Source organism: Carcharodon carcharias, chromosome 2 (assembly GCF_017639515.1).
Source record: "Carcharodon carcharias isolate sCarCar2 chromosome 2, sCarCar2.pri, whole genome shotgun sequence".
NCBI lineage: Eukaryota > Metazoa > Chordata > Chondrichthyes > Lamniformes > Lamnidae > Carcharodon > Carcharodon carcharias.
The window spans coordinates 31,578,299-31,602,184 of record NC_054468.1 but is presented as its reverse complement, the minus strand read 5'-3'; the positions used below and the strand labels follow the sequence as shown (position 1 = coordinate 31,602,184).

At 41.6% G+C, this 23,886-nt stretch overlaps 1 protein-coding gene across 6 annotated transcripts in view; it reads right to left on the bottom strand.

Moving 5' to 3' along the window:
- Positions 1 to 8,512, bottom strand: part of dlg1b (discs large MAGUK scaffold protein 1b) — a 386,920-nt gene extending 378,408 nt beyond the window's left edge. For all 6 annotated transcript variants that reach the window (XM_041206085.1, XM_041206028.1, XM_041206037.1 and 3 more), the window contains exons 1-2: positions 8,144 to 8,512; positions 7,719 to 7,850 (exon numbers count right to left, since the gene is read on the bottom strand). In XM_041206085.1, the coding sequence (XP_041062019.1) occupies positions 7,719 to 7,850; positions 8,144 to 8,162 (151 nt within the window). In that variant the 5' untranslated portion in view covers positions 8,163 to 8,512. The remainder of the gene's footprint in view (positions 1 to 7,718; positions 7,851 to 8,143) is intronic.
- Positions 8,513 to 23,886: the final 15,374 nt, after the last annotated feature.

Here is a 23,886-nt window from a genome sequence, read left to right as displayed (position 1 = left end):
ACGGAATTCGTTGTAGCAAAGTCTAGGTTGTCCAATTCGGTAGAATAAGGAGGAGACTTGAGGCTGATGAAAAGTATTTAGGCAACTTCTCAATTCTCCAACCTAGGGATAACAGTTTTTTCCAGCTCCCACAGCCACTGAAATTAATTAACTGTACAGTGTTGAAGTAGAGACCTACCTGTCAGTACCAAACATGCCATTAGTGGATATGATATAAAAACATAATTGGACTGTATGTAAGTCAGTTTGATTTTAACTGCAGGATTGTTTCTTTAGAAAAGAAAGCCCATTTATTCATTTAGTTAACAATTCATGGATAGGGTTTTGTTTTTGTTAACCCTTTTAAAGGGAACAAACTTACAAGCAAAACTTGTCATATCCAAAGTAAAAATCATTTTTCCTTCACTTAATCCTTATGATATTTTTGTACACTTGACAGTTTTGGTTTGATTGAAATCCCACACACAACTTCTGAACTATTCTGCAAAGGAATTCAAGTTTCCTTCCCACTCCAAAAAGTAAAAAAATCACTGATGTAGCATTCACTTCTATCAGCTCATGTCCATTATTCCCCCCCACATGCCACCCACCCCAACAATGTTCTAATTCTCAGTATTTAACTGATTGCTGTTTCTCTTCATTCCACTTCCATTTTATAAAGCTCCTTCAAAGAGAACAGTAGAACTGAAAGCAATAGAACTACAAGTCCAGCACAAACATGGAATTTCTTATTTCACTATCAACCAGCAAACATGAAAGAGCAATATATTAATACAAATAGAATGAACAAAAACATGTCCACAACTTGGAGCTGCAAATAAAACAATTTGATGCACCTGCCCAATTTAGGAGCCTTGTTGGGCCAAATTAACTTTCTCTACCTGATAACCTCAATGGCGCAATGCTTGTTTTCTTGGATTAAACCGTTATACATGTTTCAGGATCAGCTGGGGAGGGGGGGCCTGGCTGGTGTGGTATGTATCCACTGCATCCCAACTTCTTTAAAAAAAATTCTAAATTCCTTTCTGCACCCAAAAGATAATGAACACAATTCAAGGTTAACCATCTAACTTTACATCCCACAACAGTCACCCTAAGCTCATTTGTCTTAGCAAGTCATATCCATTTACTGAGTGCCTAAGAAACCAAATTCCACAGTATTTGATTTCACTCTGTCCTTTTCCTTATATAATCCAATATCATTCCTAATCGGAAAATCATCCAGCTCTTTTCTCAAAGCAGTTAATTAAAACAGTAAGTGCACTAACTTGAAATATATTCCAGTCCACTATGGGATAAAAATATCTTTCACTCCTAGGAATTTGTTTATAGATGTTCTTAAAAGCAGGAGGAAAACCCAAGTACATTCAAGATTATGCAATATGAATAATATGAACTTCTACTTATGCACCACACAATCATGAAAATAATGTAACAGCCATTACTCTTTATAGAACACTAGATTGAGTGCATTTTAGCACATTAAAATATCCTGCAGCAGGAATGTGGGGTGGGGGAGGGGGGTGGTGGTGGAGGGAGGTGGTAGCTCAGATTTCAAGCTACGGAGTGAAGTTCCAGTGATCTATTCAATAGTATTGAAACCCTTGAAACTCCAATTGGCATTAAATAAATGGATGGATTTCAAAGGACAGTTGATTCCTTTTAGATGCTTTTTTCCCCAAAAAATACACAGCAGCAGGTGCCGTGATCAACACCAACTGGCTCGTGATCAGAACACGCAATTTCAACTGCAGTGTGATATCCGATTACAGTGCAAGGAAACAGCATACCCTGTAACATTTAGCAAAAATAATCCTATGTTACCACCCCGCCATCTGATTGCAGAGACATCAACATGGATTTTTCAGCACATTTGTCCTGAGCACAAGAGTAATAGAACCAGTGAATCTTACAGTACAGGAGGCCAAACAATCCACTGCACCCAAAAATCCAGAATGTGCCAGAACTGGAGGAACACTGATTTCAAAAGGTTGCAGAACATTGTATAGAGAGGTGGGGGGAGAAATTTGAGCATGAGGACAATAATTTAAAAGCAAGAGGTGTTGTTGGATCAGGAGGGTTTTTAAAATAAATTTTTCATGGGATGGGAAAATCGCTGATAATTCCAGCATTTGTGGCCCACCTTTAATTGCCCTTGAACTGACTGGCTCTCTGGCCATTTCAGAGGGTAGTTAGAGTCAACCACAATGCTGTGGATCTAGAATCACAGGTAGGCCAGACCAGATAAGGATGGCAGATTTTCCTTCTCTAAAGCGAACGAGATGGGTTTTTAATGACAATCAATGGTGGTTTCATGGTCATCATTATTGAGACTAGCTTTCAAATACAGATGTTATTAATTGAATTTAAAATTCCTCCATCTTGCACTTGGGATTTAAACCCATGTTCCCAGAGCATTAGTTTGGGCTTCTGGATTACTAGTCCAGTGACATTACGACTGCACCACCATCTCTCCCAGTAGGTCAGCGAGGACAGAGGTGATGGGTGAATGGGACTTGGGACAAGTTAGGATATGGACAGCAAAGTTTTGGAGAAACTCAGCTTGAGAGGATGCAAGATAGATAACTGACCAACAAACATTGAAATAGTTGCATCTAGAGGGATCAGATGAGCTGAGGCAGGAGCAAAGACAGGCAGTGATAGAGTTAGAAGTGGGCGGTATTGGTGATGGGAAGATTTGGGGTTGGAGTTCAGCTCAAGGTCAGATAGGACACCATAGTCACAAACATTCTATTTCAGCCTCGAGCTGTCAGGAGGAGCTATCCAATTAGTCCTACTCACCCACTTCTACATAGCCCTTCAAAATTTTCCTTTAAGTATAAATGTGGCTCCTTTTAAAAAGTCACAATTATAGAAAATAGCAGCCTTGGACTAAATTGCATCTTCAAGACTACACATATTTTCCATGTTTAATTAGTAATCGTGTCTAATTCAATTATAAGACTCGAGTCAGATAGCTACACTTTTCACTACAAAGCAGTACATTCACATTACAGATATATGAAAAGGCAAGAACAAAGGAGATGCTACTTATAGAAAAAGTCTACAAGAGGTCCCATAATTCAAAATGAATAGTGTGCACTGCCAACCTTTACAAAATTTGACATCCTAGACTAATGTGGAAGTTGTCAAATAATTCAAACTCAATAAACTGTAGCAGAGAGCTCCATGACATATAAAGTGCTTTTTGCTTCCCAACCAAAAATGTATTGCTGCATGGATAATTAAACAATGTACAGCACATGCTCAGTTTTAACATGTACTGTATTTAAATGTAATCATTCAGCACAGAAACCATTCCATTATAAACAAAATTGCACACCCCAGTCATGAAATAAGTTTACTCCCCCACCCTCCCAAAAGAACAGCAGCTAAACCAAGTCAAAACAAATGAAACAGTTAAGCTCTAAGGATCAAATTCAACATTGGAATTCTCTCTGGGTTTTCCAATAAGTTTGCCAACTATTAAAGAAAACACATTGGCGAAGTTCCCCACCATACATTCCACCATCTGCCATTTGGATTTAGATTGAAAATTCCTAATGCACCATAAATAATAACCTGATAATGCATCAAAAGTCAACATACCTTCTGGTCCTAAGTCATGCAGCATATTCAAACAGAAATGGAAATGCAACACCACAATAGTAAGAATGAATGTTAAAAAAATAAATCACAACTTCATTACAACAGATATCCTTCAGTAAATTGAAAGCTACAGTCCAACCAATGGGCCTGTGGACCGACCTTAAGCTTTGCAATCAAAACGCATCACTTGAAACCTTTGTGGGTTACTGCTGTGCAATTTACCAAAATACATCTGTCATCTTCAATTACAACAGGTGGTTCATTTAAAAATTCCCAATTTCAATCATTTTACAAATTGCATTTTTAAGTTAGATAACACATTGTCCTACAAGGCACCAACTTTATTCAGTTGACTTTGTCACTAAATTCCTCTTTCTAGTTTACTTTTCTTAAATAGTCATTTCCATTACGCTTCTAGTATGTTATTATTCTCATATTGGTGACATCAACCAACCATGATGATTAACATGTTGAAGATCCAAAGATTAAACTGGCCTACAAACATTTCCAAACATACCACATTTCCAGTTTTTTTAATTGTTATTCATTCATGGGATGTGGGCGTCACTTGCTAGGCCAACATTTATTCTGATTGCCCTTAATAAGATGGTGGTGAGCTGCCTTCTTGAACTGCTGCAGTCCATATGGTGTAGGTACACCCACAGGGCTGTTGGGAAGGGAATTCTCGGATTTTGACTGGGTGACAGTGAAGGAACAGCAATATATTTCCAAGTCAGGATGGTGAGTGGCTTGGAGGGGAACTTACAGGTCGTGGTGTACCCATGTGTCTGCTGCCTTTGTCCTTCTAGATGGTAGCAGCCATGGGTTTGGAAGGTGCTGTTTAAGGAACCTTGATGAGTTCCTGCAGTGCATCTTGTAGATGGTACACACTGCTGCCAATGTACACCCTTGTTTATAACAGAGTTGTATTTACCTTTATTATGGCTTATGCACCTGCAACTGAACTTCAACATCTCCAATTCATATACAGGTTGTTGTATTAAGTTTGTAATCCCATTCTTTGTTTTTTACTAGAATGCATCACAAATCTGCACATTAACTTACTTCTGCCACCTATCTGTTCCTTTTGGTTTACCTTGCTATGTCCTCCTGTAGCCCTCTACAATCCCTTTGGCCATTTGCCAAGCCATCTACTGTTGTACAGTCAACAAATTCAAAGCTATATTCCCTATGTCCAAATACTAATCATCTAAATTATAACTGGAAAAGTGAGTCCCATGGCTTACAATACACCATTCCTAAAGCTTTGTCAATTCACGCAACATTCATTAACCTTGACTTTTTTGCTGCCCAACCAACTTTCAATCCATTCTCCCTTACAAAAAAAAATTGTATATCAAGCCTAATGAGACAAACACTTTAAGATCTATATCCATATTTACATCTATCTCATGTCACCATCAGCTGGTGTCTATTCTCACACACTCTGTGGTAAAGGTCTACACTAAGTTAGCTGATTTTGGTTGGGTTAGTGGTAAAATCCCACAATTATCCTCAGCAAACTTGAATCAGGCATATAACACAAACCAATAAGGATTCTCACTCCTGGCTACTATCAAATGACACTTGCTGGAAACCTTTCATACATGAATATTATATGAGGCTAAACTAAGAAAACAATGACTGAGAAACAACCTGCACACACCCCATGGCCACACAATGAGGTGCTGGGAGTGAAAACAAATGTAGAAAAATATTGTACAAAAACGTGACAATGTACATGCGGACAAACACTTGGCAAATGGAGTATAATGCGGGAAAATGTGAAATTGTCCATATTGGAAGAATAAAAAAGCAGCATATTATCTAAATGGTGAGAGATTGTAGAGCTGAGATTCAGAGGGATCTGGATGTCCTGGTGCGTGAATCACTAAAGGTTAGTACGCAGGTGCAGCAAGTAATTAGGAAAGCTAACAAAATGTTAACGTTTATTGTGACAGGAATTGATTACAAAAGTAGGGGGGGTTATGCTTCAATTGTCTAGGGCACTGGTGAGATCACATCTGGAGTGGTGTGTGCAGTTCTGGTCTCTTTATTTATGGAAGGATGTAAATGCATTTGTAGCAGTTCAGAGGTGGTTTACTAGACTAATACCTGGAATGGGAAAGTTATCTTATGAGGAAAGGTTGGACAGGCTAGGCTTGTCTCCACTGGAGTTTAGAAGATTAAGAGGTGACTTGATTGAAATCTTTAAGATCCTGAGGGGTCTTGACAGTGTGGATGTGGAGAAGATGTTTCCTCCTGTCGGAGAGTCTAGAACCAGGGGTCACTGTTTAAAAATAAGGGGTTGCTCATTTAAGACAGAGATGAGGAGAATATTTTTCTCTGCGGGTTGAGTGTCTTTGGAACGCTTCTCTTCAAAAGGCAGTAGAAGCAGATTCTTTGAATATTTTTAAGGCAGAGGAAGACAGATTCTTGATAAGCATGGGGGTGAAACATAGACTGGAGGTTAGAATCAGATCAGCCATAATCTTATTGAATAACAGAGTAAGCTCGAGGGCCAAGTGGCCTACTCCTAACTCGTATGTGTTATTTCATTGCCTTTAAGAAGTAGAAAAATCATTATCTAAAAGGTTGGCTGCTCAATTTCTACTTAAACTTCACCCCACCTTGTTGCAAGGGTGGTGGCAAGCAGGTCAGGATTTCTTAAGGGCCTACTCCTGGGCCCAGATAAGTCTACCATCCACGGGGCCAGTTTATGCATGATGCTCTTGGAATACCACTTCAACTGTTTGCCTCTTTGTGCTCCTATTGTATTTGGGTGGCTTTGGAGGGAGAGATCACTTGCATCCACTGGTATGCTTGAAGCCTTCCAGTAACTGTTGAGCACCACAAGTTGTATAGTTGACAGTGACAATTTAACATAATGCAATTTTAGTTTGTCAGAGTCATTTATATTAGCAGTTTCCTACCTGGGAGGAGAACAAAGATTTATTTTTGACCAAAGCTACTGGCCTTTTATGTTACATTTTGGGTTTATATTTAAATAGTGAAATGCACCTCATATCAATGAAATCGGCACGAACAGTCATTCAGTATAGGGGGTGTACCTGCAACATGGACTGCAGCTTAGGCAATAAATGCCAGCCTTACCAGCAATGCTCACCTTCCCTTAATGAATAAAAAAGTTACAATTTGCACACAAGATTATTTTCATTCAATGTAATTGAATGTCCAATGTATTCAGTTGTAACCTGACTCGCAAAGAAATTAAGATTTTCTTTCCAATATAAATTTTCTCTTCCTCGCTACCAAAACAATGAGAAAGGATTTTAATGAATTGCACTGTACTCTATCCTGAGTGGGAGTTGGTGATTACATTCTAATGTCAACGAGGTTTGAAATTAGGAAAGGATCTTATCAATTTTCAAAATCGGCATTCAGAATTGTATTGCAACTTCCAACATCCGTATTTCTACTTAAAAACGGTAGCTGGGCCATGGTGAGAGAAAAATCCTTGAAATTTAATATTGTGGCGATCCGGTACGACAGCAACATCTCAACATGTGTCCAACTCAAAGCGTGAACTGCAGAGAAGCCACACATAACCAAGTCTGTTTACATCCATAAATCACGCCCCTCACTCCATAATACTTCCTGTTCACCGCACACAAACCGCCCCAAAAGCGCTCCTGAAGGCAACCGCAGAGCATCATGCACGCTGACATCCGTGAACCTGCAATATGATCATTCAACACTAGGCAGAGCTGATTAGAAATGCTGCATTTGTGTTGTTCATGTTAGTGCAGTAAATTGCCTCGATAAGGTCTCTTAAATATTTGCAGTTGCCTTGTTTCACTGTTCGCTTTTCTCCACTCTCCATGGTTCATAAGCAGAATCGTTAGGCAACAGGTTGTCAGTTCATAGGGAGCGAATGGGATTGTTACTGGACCAGAGAAGCCACGGGATGCCCGCGTCGTTAAGACGTCAAACCCCTTTTCCCCTATTCAGAAATGTGTTCAAAAGCCCTTACGATCAGAACAGCCTACTGATGTTTCAACACCTCACATGGACTGGTCGTGCTGTTAATCCCCAAACTAATGCAAGTGCAGAAGTGAAGACTCGTGCAGACCGGTTTACGTACGTACCTATTAATGCTTGAAAGAGATTGCTGCGGAATATGTTGATAACTCTCTCGATGGAAGCACGGAGCTGACGGTCTTCAGTCTTGCCGAGCTTGGCTCGGTAATTCTCCAGGAGCTTGAGAGCTCGCTGCGCATCTGAGGAGCAGAGAGAGAAGCAAAGACGATCACACACTTAACGATCATTTTGGCCCGTTCCCACACCAACTCCTGCAGACACAAAGTAGCTCAACTTTATCCAGCGTTTACCACTTGGTCGGAAAAATGCAAATATTTTCCATCGCGAAAATCCGATCGTTTTAAAGTTTACTTCAAGTGGTGTTAGATGCAAAACGTGTTACGGCACTTCAAGTAAAATGAATCATTATTAAATATTTACGATCATGTTAAGGTTAAGTCAAGTTCAAGAAAGTTAACATTGTGAGACGCACCTTGCTTTCGAACGGGCATCCTCTTGCTTCGGGTTTGCTCCACCGACAACTCTCCACAGAAAGGTTCACAGTTGGTAATTCCCAGTTCCAAATTATCCTCGGAAAAATCCTGAGGGCGGTTTCCTTCTGCGTTCTAAAAAGTCCTGACAGTCTGTCAGAAAGCAGGATTCCAACTTTACCCCAAGGAGATGTGGACAAGGCTTTGTAATTGCTGCAATCACTGGCAATTTCTTTATCTTGAAAAGCTTGGGCGGTTTAGGGAAAAAGGATTTGGGTTTCTTTTTAACATTAGTCTGTCCTTCCCTCCTAAAGTGGGCTGACCGGTTTGAGATCTTTTTGCCTCAGGACCTCATCCCTGACTCTTTTCCTTCCCCCCCCCTCCTCCCCTCCCCTCCCCCCCAGTCTGAATTATCTTATCAGACAGTTGCTCCTGTTATCAGGTCCGCTCACGACGTGTCCTACTTTCTCAAGGTGACTCCCGGAGACTATTCGGTTCTGGAGGGAGGGGGTTTCCCCCCCTCTCTCTCACCTTGTGGGTGAGTGTCCCAGTCTCTGCTCACAACCAGTGTCACCCGCTGGATCCTGTGGGGTTGGGGGGTGGTGGTGTCCCGCTCTCCCTCCGGGATGGGGCTCCCAAGCTTTGCCCCCTCTCTTGCTCAGTATCCAGGGAGCGGCGGGCGGCCGGCCGGCCTCCCTCTCTCTGTAGCCCTGAGGCGGGGCTGCCTCTCACTCTCACTCTCCGGCGGGTTCAGTCTCCGGCTCTCTCTCTCTTTCCCCGCTGGCAGGGAGTTATTGTTTCCTTGTCCTCCTCCACCGCCTTCTCCAATCCAAGCCGCTGGTACCCAGAGGGGCCTTGTACCGGCCGAGGCCCCGCTCCTTCCCGCTCCCACTAAAACAAACTTTCGCTGCCGCTCCTCCTCCCGGTGACTGACTGAGAAATTCCAAACTTTCCACCAAAATGGCGGCCGGGACCGGGAATCTCCGTCACGTGACCAACCACCTGCCAATCAGGAGTGAGTTGGCTGGGGAGGGGCGGGACTGAAGTTTAAAGGAAGGACGTGGTGATGTTGCACAGCAGTAAGAAGGGCTTTCACTGCTTCTAAATCACTATCCCTCCCTCTAACTCAATCCTTCTATTCCTGCCTCTAAATCACTATATTCCTCCTTCCCTCTAACTCAATCACTCTATTCTTCTCTCCCTGACTCTAAATCACTCTATTGCTCCATCCCTCTAACTCAATCACTCTATCCTTCTCTCCCTGACTCTAAATCACTCTATTCCTCCCTGCCTCTAACTCAATCACTCTATCCTTCCCTCCCTCTAATTCAATTATTCTATCCCTCACTCCCTCTCTAATTCACATTCTAACTTATTCGCTTCCGAACTCATTCACTCAATAAACTCCCACCCCCTTAAAGTGGGGTGTGAGTGACTGCCCTTGACATCAAGGCAACATTTGACTGGGTGTGGCATTTAGGAGCCCTGACAAAGCTGGAGTCAATGGGAATCTGGGCGGGGTGGGGTCGGGTGGGGCGGGGCGAGGCGAATAACTCTCTGCTGGTTGGACTCATACCTAACAAAAAGGAAGATTGTTGTGGTTGGTGGAGGCCAATCATCACGGTTCCAGGACATCACTGCAGGAGGTCCTTTGGGTAGTGTCCTAGGACCAACCACCTTCAGCTACTTCATCACCTTCCCTCCATCATAAGGTCAGAAGTAGGGATGTTCACTGATGATTGCACAATGCTTACCATTTGCAACTCCTCAGTTACTGAAGATGTTTGTGTGTATATGCAACAAGACCTGGACAAGATTCAGGCTTAGGCCGATAAGTGACGAGCAACATTCACACCACACACGTGCCAAGCACTGACCATCTCCAACAAGAGAGAATCTAACCATCTCCCTTTGACATTCAATGGCTTTACCATCACTGAATCCCCCACTATCAACATCCTGGGGATTATCAATGACCAAAAACTGAACTGGACTAGCCATATAAATACTTTGGCTACAAAAGCAGGTCACAGGCTAGGAATCCTGCAATGAGTAACTCACCTCCTGACCCCCTAAAGTCCTGTCCACCATCTACAAGGCACAAGTCAGGAGTGTGATGGAATACTCTCCATTTGCCTGGATGAGTGCAGCTTCATCAACACTCAAGAACCTCAACAGCATCGAGGACAAAACAGCCCACTTGATCAGCAACCCATCCACCACCTTAAACATTCACTCCCTACACCACCGATGCACAGTGGCAGCATTGTATACCATACAAGATGCACTGCAACATCTCACTAAGGCTTCTTCGACAGCACCTTCCAAACCCGTAACCTCTACCTCCTAGAAAGACAAGGGCAGTGTGGGAACACCTGCAAATTCCTCTCCAAACTACACTTCATCCTGACTTGGAACTATGACCTTATCATTGTTCCTTCCCTGCCGCTGTGTCTCTCTTCCTAACAGCACAGTGCATGTACCTACACCATATGGACTAAAGTGTTCAAGAAGGCAGCTCACCACCACCTTCACACTGGCAATTAGGGATGGGAAATGAGTGCTGGCCTAGCAAGTGATTCCCGCATTCTGTGAATGAATAAAAATAAATAAACCCTCCTTTCTTCTCTAGCTCAATCCTCACTGCTTCCCTCCCTATCTAAACCATCCCCCCTCTTCAACTCAATCATTCGATCCTTCCCTCCCACTCACTCCCTCTCTAACTCAGTTGTTCACTAGCTCTTTACCTCTCAACTCAATCGTTAACTCCTTCCCTCCCTAACTTATTCAGTCACTTGCTCCATCTCTCTGTAACTAACACGACCTCTCTACCCCTGGGCAGTTCCCACCTATCACACACTATGCAACAGATTAGAAAAGGATTCTATGTTCCCATTTCCTTCTTAAACATTTTTTCAACATTATTTTCCCAATTAACTATAAATAATATCACCACCACCCCACGCCCTGCCCTTGTTGTAAATTATTTTTTGAAAGAAGAAAGCTGGAAGCCGTTTCACCCCCAACACCTCAATCGTAAAACATATCATTTATGGCATTTCAATTACATTTTTTAATGTCTGTCCATCAAAAACGAATGTCAATGATTATTTTAAAGACCTAAAACGACAACGAGAAAATGGACATGAAATAATCTTTGGAGAGGCTATATAAAGTATAAAAGCAGAAAATGTTGCTTCGAGATATATTTCCTTCACCTATTATTTTATAAAGTCGCTTCAGGCAACTAAAATTCTCAATAAATCACTGGAACTCAAAGGAATAATGGCTCTGAAATAAATAGAACTGTGCATTGTACTGTAGAAAAAATATTGTTGACTCACTCTGAATATGTGCTTGTAAATTTGTGACTTTGCTTACAAAGCGTTCATTTGTTAGCGAATTGCAAACTAATACGAATGTTTTTTTTTAATACAGTGACTGTAGGCGGTGGGCTTGCGCTACTACTCCACGTACATTAAGCACCTGGATCCGTGGCCACCTGGGAGTAACAGGCTCTGTCCCTCTGGATTGTAACCAGACGCTTTTTTTTCCACTGCAGTCTGGACAGGATTGAAAATCAATCCCCCGACAGCTGGAAATGACGGAACAAGGCGAGACAGCCAGATTTCTAACAGCCAGATGACGGCGACTGAAGCTGTTACTTTTACATGTCTTGATCCGAGAGCGATAGAAGTGGAGGATGTTGCCTTTGTACATTCAAATGCTAACAAGGTTGACTGTAAAAAGCAAATCCTTCCTATTTTGAGGCCAGTCTCGCGATATCTGAGTCAGACACGAAAATTCAACACCTGTCCCTGAATGAAAATGGAATGAAATTAGAACGCCAAAGTCCTGAATATTCGAGGAAGCAGCATATTTGTTAGGGAGTGGAGGGTAACTATAGCCGCTGAAAGCTCGGGAGTTGACACAAAACTTTCATTTATGATGTGCAATACAGAAATAGCAGTAAACTAAAAAGCTCTTGAGATAATTGTACATTATAAAAACGCAAGAGTTTGCCTTTTAAGAGGGTAAGTTGGAGGATTTGTGGGAGGTATGCTTAAAAAAAAACTTAAAGCAGGTTTAAAGGGAACAACAGTTCCCTTCACTAATAAATGGATATATCTATAATCTGTTCTGACGAATGGCCATCGACCTGAAACGTTAACTCCGTTTCTCTCTTCACAAATGTTGCCAGACCTGCTGAGTATTTCCAGCATTTTCTGTTTTAATTTCGGAGTATTCACAGTATTTTGCTTTTGTAGATGGGTTGTACCTAAGTGAGCATTAGCTTGTTTTCAAATTATAGTTTGTCAAGGTGCTTGACTGTGCCCTGTGGACCATTGTTTTTAACGTCCAGATTCATCACCTTTTGTGATCCATCTGGTGTGCTGCCAAACAAAATTCTTGACAATTTTTTTAAAAGACAGAAGTACAAATAGGGTCAAGACAAATACGCATCTGCGTTCTGATCACAACAACGGACCCATAGAATCATATTTAGACCACTATTCTCATTCTTGTCAATAATCTGGTGGATCTCATCAGAAGTGGCATTGCTTACATCGGTGATGATTATACTGTCCAGAGATTGGGTCCCTCTATCTTGGGCTCTAGGCATGGGACTTGGTTCTTAGACAGATTGTAGACGTACCCTGGTATCTGCTTAACACTTGTTTATTAGTACTACATCTAAACAGGTTGCAGAGTAGGCATAAAAACAAAAAAACTGCGGATGCTGGAAATCCAAAACAAAAACAGAATTACCTGGAAAAACTCAGCAGGTCTGGCAGCATCGGCGGAGAAGGGTCATGAGGACTCGAAACGTCAACTCTTTTCTTCTCCGCCGATGCTGCCAGACCTGCTGAGTTTTTCCAGGTAATTCTGTTTTTGTGCAGAGTAGGCATGTTGCTCCTAGGAATGACTCCAATCTTTCTCTTTGGAGTCTGACTCATGACTGACTGATGTCAGTAGCACGTCAACATCTATGTCAAACATTAGCTCATCCAATCTGTTAATCCTTTATACTACCACCCTGAATAAAGTGACTAACTCACCATTGAAAGTCAAATAGCAACCAAATCACGGCAAGCAGAACCAAATTATCATTGACAAATGCCTTATAACCTAATGAAGATTATAAAAAGCAAAATAAAACACCTGCAAATGTTGGAAATCTGAACCAAAAACAAAAAATGCCGGAACACTTAGAGAGTTCAGTTTGGATTTGCTGAGAGTTTCTAACATTTTCTGCTTTTGTCAAGGATGACTGATTATGACATTGCTCACCCTTCTCTTAACAGATACTGCAAACTTTTCAGTTACAAACCTACTTGGTAATTATGTATTCCATTCATGAAAAAAATGAGTTGTGAAAATGGCTGGAAAAATTGGTAGCACACTGAGCATCTTTAAAAACTTAGCTCTGTAAGCAATTTTATGCAGTACAAAGGCTGCATCCAACCTGGAGCATGCAATTGGCAAGCTGTGATTTTCCCATTGGCTCAAATTTATGAGATATGTGCTCTTTATGGTTCCTTCAACTATGCTGTTTTATTATTCACCTAATAATATCCAAAAATATACATCAATTTAAATTTAACTAATTGTTTGAAGTATAATTGCATACTATATTGTAAGGAATTTTCCATGTTGTGCAAATTCCAAAAAGTTACACAAGGTGCTATCGCAATAATTTTAGTGTTCTGAAGTTTAGTTTGAAACAAACTTTGGATTTTATGTATTGATTTGCATAAACTTTAAATATTTCAAGAGATGCGGAAACAAACAGTTACAGGAAAAGCTAATGTCCATTGTGACAAGTTTAATGTACTGTATTCCAAAAAGATTTAAAGTGTTGTAATAATTAAAATAAAGGTGGATGAAAACTCAACTCATCAGTGTTTCCACTTTCTGCTAAACGTTATTTGTTTCACACCGGTGATGAATATCACTTAGCACCAAATCATCACAAGGTGCAGAAGTCCAAGAGAAAGAAGACCAATGTCTCAGCCCTAAAACAACCCAACTGATTAGAGGAATTCCAAGTGCAGCTCACAACCAATCTGCAAAATCCAACTCATTCCAGAATAGTGGGATCAAATAGAGTCACCTGTACTAGACTCCTGTGTCCAGACAATTGGGTCCGAGCATCACCATCACTAGGACTGTTTCAATGAAAATGATGCTGAAAACATGAGCTCCGGAAACAAAAATGAGCAGGATTGCAGGTTAAGAAGGCAACATTCCAACAGTTCACTGAATGAAAATCACCATAGTCCCAGAAGACCATTAGAGAGAGACAACTAGTGGCGAGTTTAACCTGAGTGTCACCACACCTCAGGCAAGGGGCAAGGCTTTCATAGATGACCTCAGCCGGTACAGGAATTGAATCCACAATGTTGGTGGCCTGGCATCACAAATCAGCTGTCTAGCCAACTGAGCTAACTGACCCTCTGATGCCTAAAGACAAATACAGAAGATAAAGTACAAGTATTGGGTAGAGAAAGCTTGAGAGATCCAACAAAATGCTGGCCATCACGACATGCAAAACCTTTTGAAACCACCAGGGCCATATATAGAACAAGAGCAAATGGACAAAATCTCCTTTGCTCATAGGATGGTCTTTCTCTTCTAAAGAATGACAATGCTGTTGTCAATGCTGGAAAGAGCATTTTCAACAACTCCTTGACTGTGAATCCACAGTGGTGGTTGATTCTCTCCAGGTTATTCGCCATTACTCTGTGGTAAAACCCATGGTAGAACGACCATTTGTGGGAGAGCTGCAACAAGCAATCAACTGGAAGAAAAAGAACAAAGCCTGCAACCCTGATGGTATTCCAGCTGAGGTCTTCAAAGCAGGTGAACATTTGCTCACATCAAGACTCTATGCACTCATCATATGGATTTGGCAGGGTGAGGAAAGAAATCCTCCCCCCTCCCAATCTTGACTTCAGGAATGCCATAATTATAACTATCTTCAAGGGGGGAGATAAATCACCCTGTGGAAACTATCGAGTTATTTCCCTTTTATCAACAGCAGGGAAAATCCTGACACACATTCACCTGAAATGCCTACTTCCCATGACTGAGGAAATCCTCCTGGAAACATAGCATGGTTTTAGGCCTTCCAGAAGAATCTCTGACATGGTCTTTATTGCCAGACAAATCCAAGTAAACTGTTAAGAACAAAACCAGGAACTCTTTGTTGCATTCATCGACCTGACCAAAGCATTTGACGCAGTGAATTGAGAGGCTCTGAAATTTGTGCTCCAAAGATTTGGGTGTCCAAGAAACTTCATCAGAATCCCACAATTGCTCCATGGTGATACAGCTGCAATGGTCTTGAGTGGGAGATCTGAAATGGATGCTTTCAAAACTTGGACCAGTTTCAAGCAATGCTATTTGATAACCCCCATTCTATTTACAATGTACCTGACAGTGGCTATTTGCCTCAAGAAAGATCAGCTGCCCTCTAGCATGAGTATCAAATACCACCTAGATGGTAAACTCTTTAAGTCGCCTCCATGCCAAAACTAAACTGATCACTATAGACATATATGATCTACAATTTGTGAACGACTCCAGTGTTGCACACCCTACACCAGATTTGCAAGCCACTCTTGATCACTTCAATTCTGCATACAAGAAATTCAGTCTGTCCTTGAATTTTGTCAAAACAAAACTCATATATCAACCCATATCTGGTCAACCAAATATTCTTTCTTCTTGATTCATTTACAGGTGTGGGCATCACTGGTGAGGCCAGCATTTATTATTATCCGGTTTGCTCTTGAGAACGTGGTGGTGAGCTGCTTTCTAAAACTATTGCATTCCGTGTGGAATAGGGACACGCACTATGCTGTTAGGGAGGGAGTTCCAGGATTCTGAGCCAGTGACAGTGAAGGAACGGCGATATATTTCCAAATCAGGATGGTGAGTGGCTTGGAATAGAACTTCCAGGTGGTGGTGTTCCCAGCTGTCAGCTGCCCTTGTCCTTCTAGATGGTAGTGGTGGTGGGTTTGGAAGGTGCTGCCTAAGGAGCCTTAGTGAGTTCCTGCAGTGAATCTTGTAGATGGTACACCCTGCTGCCACTGTTCATCGGTAGTGGAGGGAATTAATTTTTGCAGAAAGGGAGTCAATTAAGCAGGCTGCTTTGGCCTGGATGGTGGTGAGCTTCTAGAGTATTGTTGGAGCTGCACTTATCCAGGCATGTGGAGAGTATTTCATCAAACTCCTGACTAGTGACCTTTAGATGGAGGACACATTTTGGGGAGTCAGGAAGTGAGTTATTCACCACAGGATTCCTAGCCTCTGACCTGCTCTTGTAGCCTAAGTATTTATATGACTAGTCCAGAAACTAGTCAGTTTCTGGTCAGTAGTAATACCCAGGATGTTGATAGCGGGGAATTCATTAATGATAATGCCATTGAATGTCAAGAGGTGATGGTTAGATTGCCTCTTGTTGGAGATGTTCATTGCCTGGCACTTGTGTGGTATGAATGTTACTTGCCTCTTGTCAGCCCAAGCCTGGATAATTTCCAGGTATTGCTGCATTTGGACATGGACTGCTTCAGTATCTGAGGAGTTGCGAATGATGCGGAACTGTGCAATCATCAGTGAACATCCCCACTTCTGACTTTATGATGGAAGCAAGGTCATTGATGAAACATCTGCAGATGGTTGGGCCAAGGACATTGGACATTACACTGAGGATCTCCTGCAGTGGTGTTCCGGAACTGAAATGATTGACCTCCAACCATCACAACCATCTTCCTTTGTGCTAGGTACGAATTCAACTAGTGGAGAGTTTTCCCCCTGATTCCCATTGATTCCAGTTTTGCTAGGGCTCCTTGATGCCACACTCAGCCATATGCTGCCGTGATGTCAAGGGCGGTCACTCTCACCTTACCTCTGGAGTTCAGTTCTTTTGTCCATGTTTGGACCAAAGATATAATGAGGTCAGGAGCTGAGTGACCCTGGCAGAACCCAAAATGAATGTCAGTAAGCAGGAGCTGAATTTGTTGCTGAGCGGGTGCGTGCCAGCCCAAAGCACTTGAGCATAAAATGACATGTGATGACATAGGGTAAGCGTCCCAACTTTATTGCGCATTATTGGTTGGTGGGCGCGCACAGGAATCAGCAGCGAACCCGTCGACAATTAAAAGGCCTATTATGGCCATTAACAGTGTAATTGATTTAAATTTTTCTCCAACCTTACAGTTAGTAGGCAGGCAAAAAGTTCACAGGCGGGATGAGGTTTTGACCAGTCATTTAAAAAAAAAGTTTAAAACTTTTAACACTTATATTTAACATGTCCCTGCTCATGTGACAGAGTCACATCAGGGGACATGTTTTTTATTATTTCAAAAATCTTTATTGTTAGTTTTCAGAGCTCTTCACCTCCCTGAGGCAGCTCTGTGCCACAGGGAGCTTTGCATGCGCGAACTTGTGGTTTCGCTCTCCTTCGCTCCCCCACATAGGCATCACTAAGCCACGTGCAACTCACTGTGGGCGGGCCTTAATTAGCCCAGTAGCGTGAAATCGTGGTCCGGCCCCGATCATGGGTAGCGGCCGGCTTCCCGGCCACCTCTGCCCGCTCTCTATGATCCTGCCCAACCTCTCTCAGAAGGCTACCATTGGCAAGGAGATCTAACAGCAGATCAGTTGCACCAGCCCATATTGGCTACAAACTACTGCAGCAAGTGTTTGACAACAAAGATCTATGCAAGTCAAGAAAAGTCCTGGTGTACAGAGCAGTTGTCGTCACCACTTTCCTGCACTGCAGTGAGATTTGGACTCTGTATCAGCAACACATAAGAGTGCTAGAGAAATTCCGTCAGCAATGCCTCTGCGACAACTTTAATGGGACGACCATCGAACAAATGCTAGTGTCCTTCTTAAAGCCAGCTCCACAAGCATTCAGGCAAAATGCCTGCACAATCAACATGGATGGACTGGACACTGTGTCTGGATGGTCGAAAAGTATCTCCCGGCCAGGTCCTGATTTTTCAACTCTCAAATGACCAACATTCCAGGGGAAGACAAAGAAATTCTTCAAGACACTCTGAAACTCTCCTGGAAGCCCAGCAGCATTGACATTAATGACTGGAAGGAGCTTGCCAACAATCATTCAGAATGGTGACTGCTTGTCTATCAAGTTGCGTCACATTTTGAGTCAGTCTTAATAATGAGGCAGAGCAGCGACAGAGAAGGAAAAAAAGGAAGCAAATCCTGCATTCCAGATCCCACTAGCTCATGGGACATCCTGACTCATGTGCCATTGATATGTGCACCGAGAATCAGCCTGTTCAGTCACATGAAAACCTATAGCTGAAACTTAAGACCTGAGTAATTATCATCCTCGAATCGAAGGATAGCCCACAATTTGTTTCATATTTGATTTTTATCTACAAGTCTTGCTATTTAATGCAAAGCTACAACACTTTGCATTTCTATGGCTTTTTAATGTAAAAATGATCTCAAAGTACTTCACAGATACGTATAATGAAAACAGTTGCTGAGTCAGGAAGGAGATGATGAGAGGGTGTGTGACTGGATGAACAAGTACTTTTCTAGAGGTTTTTAAGAATGAAGACTGTTGCAGAGAAGGAGAAGTTTAGAGAACGAATTTCAAAGAGAAGGACTAAGGCAGCTGAATTCTATGCTAACAATGGTGGCAAAGGACAGGGAATGCATAGGCCAGAATTAAAGAACATTCAGGAGGCAATATGGTGCTGGAGGAGATTGCAAAGATAAGATGTGGCAAGACCATGGAGAGATTTATAGGTGAGGGTAAGGATTTTGAATGAAGATCTTGTGGGTGGAGGAATGGAGAGTGAGTGGGTGCAGGTAGGGAGCCAGCTTAGGTCAGCAAGTACAACAGGATGATGAGCAAGTGGATAAAAACAAAAAAACTGCGGATGCTGGAAATCCAAAACAAAAACAGAATTACCTGGAAAAACTCAGCAGGTCTGGCAGCATCGGCGGAGAAGAAAAGAGTTGACGTTTCGAGTCCTCATGACCCTTCGACAGAACTTGAGTTCGAGTCCAGGAAAGAGCTGAAATATAAGCTGGTTTAAGGTGTGTGTGTGGGGGGCGGAGAGATAGAGAGACAGAGAGGTGGAGGGGGTTGGTGTGGTTGTAGCGACAAACAAGCAGTGATAGAAGCAGATCATCAAAAGATGTCAACAACAATAGTACAATAGAACACATAGGTGTTAAAGTTAAAGTTGGTGATATTATCTAAACGAATGTGCTAATTAAGAATGGATGGTAGGGCACTCAAGGTATAGCTCTAGTGGGTTTTTTTTTATTTTATATAATGGAAATAGGTGGGAAAAGGAAAATCTTTATAATTTATTGGGAAAAAAAAGAAGGGGGAAACAGAAAGGGGGTGGGGATGGGGGAGGGGACTCACGACCTAAAGTTGTTGAATTCAATATTCAGTCCGGAAGGCTGTAAAGTCCCTAGTCGGAAGATGAGGTGTTGTTCCTCCAGTTTGCGTTGGGCTTCACTGGAACAATGCAGCAAGCCAAGGACAGACATGTGGGCAAGAGAGCAGGGTGGAGTGTTAAAATGGCAAGCGACAGGGAGGTTTGGGTCATTCTTGCGGACAGACCGCAGGTGTTCTGCAAAGCGGTTGCCCAGTTTACGTTTGGTCTCTCCAATGTAGAGGAGACCACATTGGGAGCAACGAATGCAGTAGACTAAGTTGGGGGAAATGCAAGTGAAATGCTGCTTCACTTGAAAGGAGTGTTTGGGTCCTTGGACGGTGAGGAGAGAGGAAGTGAAGGGGCAGGTGTTGCATCTTTTGCGTGGGCAAGGGGTTGTGCCATAGGAGGGGGTTGAGGAGTAGGGGGTGATGGAGGAGTGGACCAGGGTGTCCCGGAGGGAGCGATCCCTACGGAATGCCGATAAGGGGGGTGAAGGGAAGATGTGTTTGGTAGTGGCATCATGCTGGAGTTGGCAGAAATGGCGGAGGATGATCCTTTGAATGCGGAGGCTGGTGGGGTGATAAGTGAGGACAAGGGGGACCCTATCATGTTTCTGGGAGGGAGGAGAAGGAGTGAGGGCGGATGCGCGGGAGATGGGCCGGACACGGTTGAGGGCCCTGTCAACGACCGTGGGTGGAAAACCTCGGTTAAGAAAGAAGGAGGACATGTCAGAGGAACTGTTTTTGAATGTAGCATCATCGGAACAGATGCGACGGAGGCGAAGGAACTGAGAGAATGGGATGGAGTCCTTACAGGAAGTGGGGTGTGAGGAGCTGTAGTCGAGATAGCTGTGGGTGTCGGTGGGTTTGTAATGGATATTGGTGGACAGTCTATCACCAGAGATTGAGACAGAAAGGTCAAGGAAGGGAAGGGAAGTGTCAGAGATGGACCACGTGAAAATGATGGAGGGGTGGAGATTGGAAGCAAAATTAATAAATTTTTCCAAGTCCTGACGAGAGCATGAAGCAGCACCAAAGTAATCATCGATGTACCGGAGAAAGAGTTGTGGAAGGATGAGCAAGTGGAACCCAGTGTGTGATAGGATAAGCATGGCTGTTGTGCTAGGTGCAGTATCAGTCTGTAGATTACACATCATTTACCAATATTCTATGGTGTTCTGTTTTATTGATTTGAGTATTGGTGATGATAATGTGTGGCAGCTGCAGCTCTGTATAAAATACTATTGTAAAAACCTTAAAAACCATAAATAGATTCATGGGAGACCCTGTACTTAATGGAATGTAGAAACTCTCCTGGTTGTGACACCAAATTGCCATGTGAAAGCATTGCACAAATCTGGGTAAGTTAAATTGAAGGTCATACAAAATGCATGAGGTAGAAAGAATGTAGGAAAAGTAGGATTTGTATAACTACCTTTTTGTTTTGTTTACAAGACAACTTTCTGTTCTAAAATGAGTCAGAGTTATTAGGCAATTGTTAAAGCAGCCAATGAAACAAGAATAACAACACTTATATAGTGAACTGTTAAAGCAGTATCTTCACTGCCAAAAAATGTACACCAACCCATCAAAAGCAAAATGGAGCAGCATTTGGTTCTGAGCCAGTAACACCATGTTTCACAATGCATCCTATAACTGCTACAATCTTAAAACAACATCTACACGCATCACAGCTTCAATGTGCAGAACTTTTGAATCATGCTGTGCAAACCCTATTGAGTCTGATTCTTTCCACCCCACCTCTTCACCAGGGGCACTGCATCAACTTTGATGCAAGTGTATCACCACAATGGGAGAGATTATGCTTACGCCTGTCACGATAAATATCCTGATTAGAATTTTCCAGCTTCCAATTCATGCATTTCCTTATGCGATATCAATAATATACTTTACTAGGACCAATGGATATGCTATTGAAGAAATTTAAGGATACTTTCACATGGATACATTTTGACATTTATGCCTAGGTGCACCATGTTGCATATGTTTGGGTGCAAATGTTGACTAGTATTGTTCAATTATCTCTGGGCACATATGCTGAAGGGCAAACTAAACTACACATTTCTAATATAAACATGTTGGATGATTGGTTCAGTTATGTGCATCAGGCTGAATTGAGCTGATAAGTATTTAAATTGACCAAACCCTGGTGCATTTTTGAGGGCATTTAAGCAGCTTTACCAATTCAATTTGGTGAGTTGGCTTGGAATCTGCAGGTTGAAAAATCAAACCATTTAATTTCCACATAGTTGAATGTAAAGTAATTACTTTATTATAGAAATTTCATTCATTTATTTCCTTTCATAGAGTTGATTATTATAACATGTATTGTAACTGCAAATGTGTATTATATTATATTATGGTAATTTATTTTCCTGTTCATTTATTTATTAATAAATCCACTTGATAGTTAAAGTTTAAAATGAGTTATGATACTGTGATTCTTCACCATTTGAGAAAGGTCTGGTGTGGGAACAGAATAGATTCAGTAGCGCAAGCAAGTCACTGAAAGGTTGTGTGTTCATTATGTTGAGTTTGATAATAAGAATCTCTCCCAGACATCAAGACCTGTGAAGATACTTTCAAGACCATAGAGAGTTAAGATTCACCTCTAAGAGTAATCTAAAGTACAGAAACTGGAGCGTCTTGAGTTAGAGAAACACAGAAGATCCAAAATGTAAAATGCCATTCTCAAAGTATATATTTTTTATGGTTTCTCCATTGGTAAGTAAAACATGTAGCATGTGAATTATATCAGCATGTTCTGTATAAATCCTATAAAATAACCTCTCTATAACACACACACCATTATATTAGTGAGGTAATAATAACAAATGTTTAGTATATTGGATTTTTATAATGAATGTGCATTATGTAGTTTTTTAAATAAGATAATGCATTAATGAGACTGTGTTTGATAAGGCTTGTGTGTTAGATAAAAGAGAGATCAAGCAAGCCATTAATAGTTTATACCAAATAGTATCATTATTGCTGTAAAGATGGTGTTTTGTGTGGTTTCTTTATTAAGGAGAGAGCCTCAAAAGTATTTGTTATACTAGATGGTACTGTATGGAGTGATATGGCAAGATTTACATTGTTTTGCTATTAAAAGGAAGAGATAGCTGCTGCAGCATGCATTATAAGATAATACCAGTGCAGTGATTGCAATCTAAATTCCAATTTCCTTGGACCTAACAAAGAGTCTGTTGGTACATTTGGGGAACTTGTTATAAGGTCATAGTTCATTAATTTTTCATTGTTGGATTAATTTATTTCTAATATGTATTTGAAACTCATACTTCTAACCTCTGCCATGTGTTCAATTAGTGTTCATTAATCAATATGCACATTCCATTGGACATCCCTTAAACTGAGTAGAACAGGGTTTATGTAGTCTAAAATGTTTTTTGCCGTATTCACAAGTATAAATACAAAATCTAGGTTGACACTCCAGAGCACCACTGAGGGGGTGCTGCAATGTTAGAGATGCTATCTTTCAAATGAGACAACAGACAGAGGCCCCATCTGCTCTCTGAATGTGACATAAAAGACCCCATGACATTAACTTGAAGAAGATTAAAAGAGTTCACCCCGGTATCCTGGCCAATACTTACCCCTCAATGAATACTACAAAAACAGATTATTTGACCATTATCTGTTTGTGGATGCTTACAAATTAGCTGCTGCATTTCCTACATTTCAATTGTAATTTAAACCAGTAATTCAAAAGTACTTGACTGACAGTTGAGCACTTTGGAACACCCTGAGGTCATGAAATGTGCTCTATAAATGCAAGTTATTTATTTTCTTTCTGTTTGGAAATGCTTAACTGATCATTCACCATTAGATCGTGCCAATGAAAGAATTATTAGGTAGGGTGACCCAAAACCTGATTTAAGAGGTGGATGTTGTTGTTATTGTAAGAATGGTCTTGGAAGAGGAAAGGGTAATGGAGAGGCAAAGGAAGGAAATTTTAGAGCATGGGGCCTAGTCAGCTGAAAACATAGCTTACAGTAGCAGAGCAAATAGAGGGAAGGATGCAGAATAGGATGCAAACTCTGAACAACAGAGTTTTAAGGCTGTTACAGAGCCAGAGAAGTTACAATGAGAGGGAAAGACAAAAGCATGAAGACATTTAAATATAACAATGAAAAGTTTGAATTTGAGATGTTGGGGAGAGCCAATATTCAGTTATTACCAATGAGGATGATGGGTTATTGGGATGATATCCAGAAATGGGCAGCAGAGATTTTGGATGAATGTAAATTTAGAGGGTGGAGGATGGAA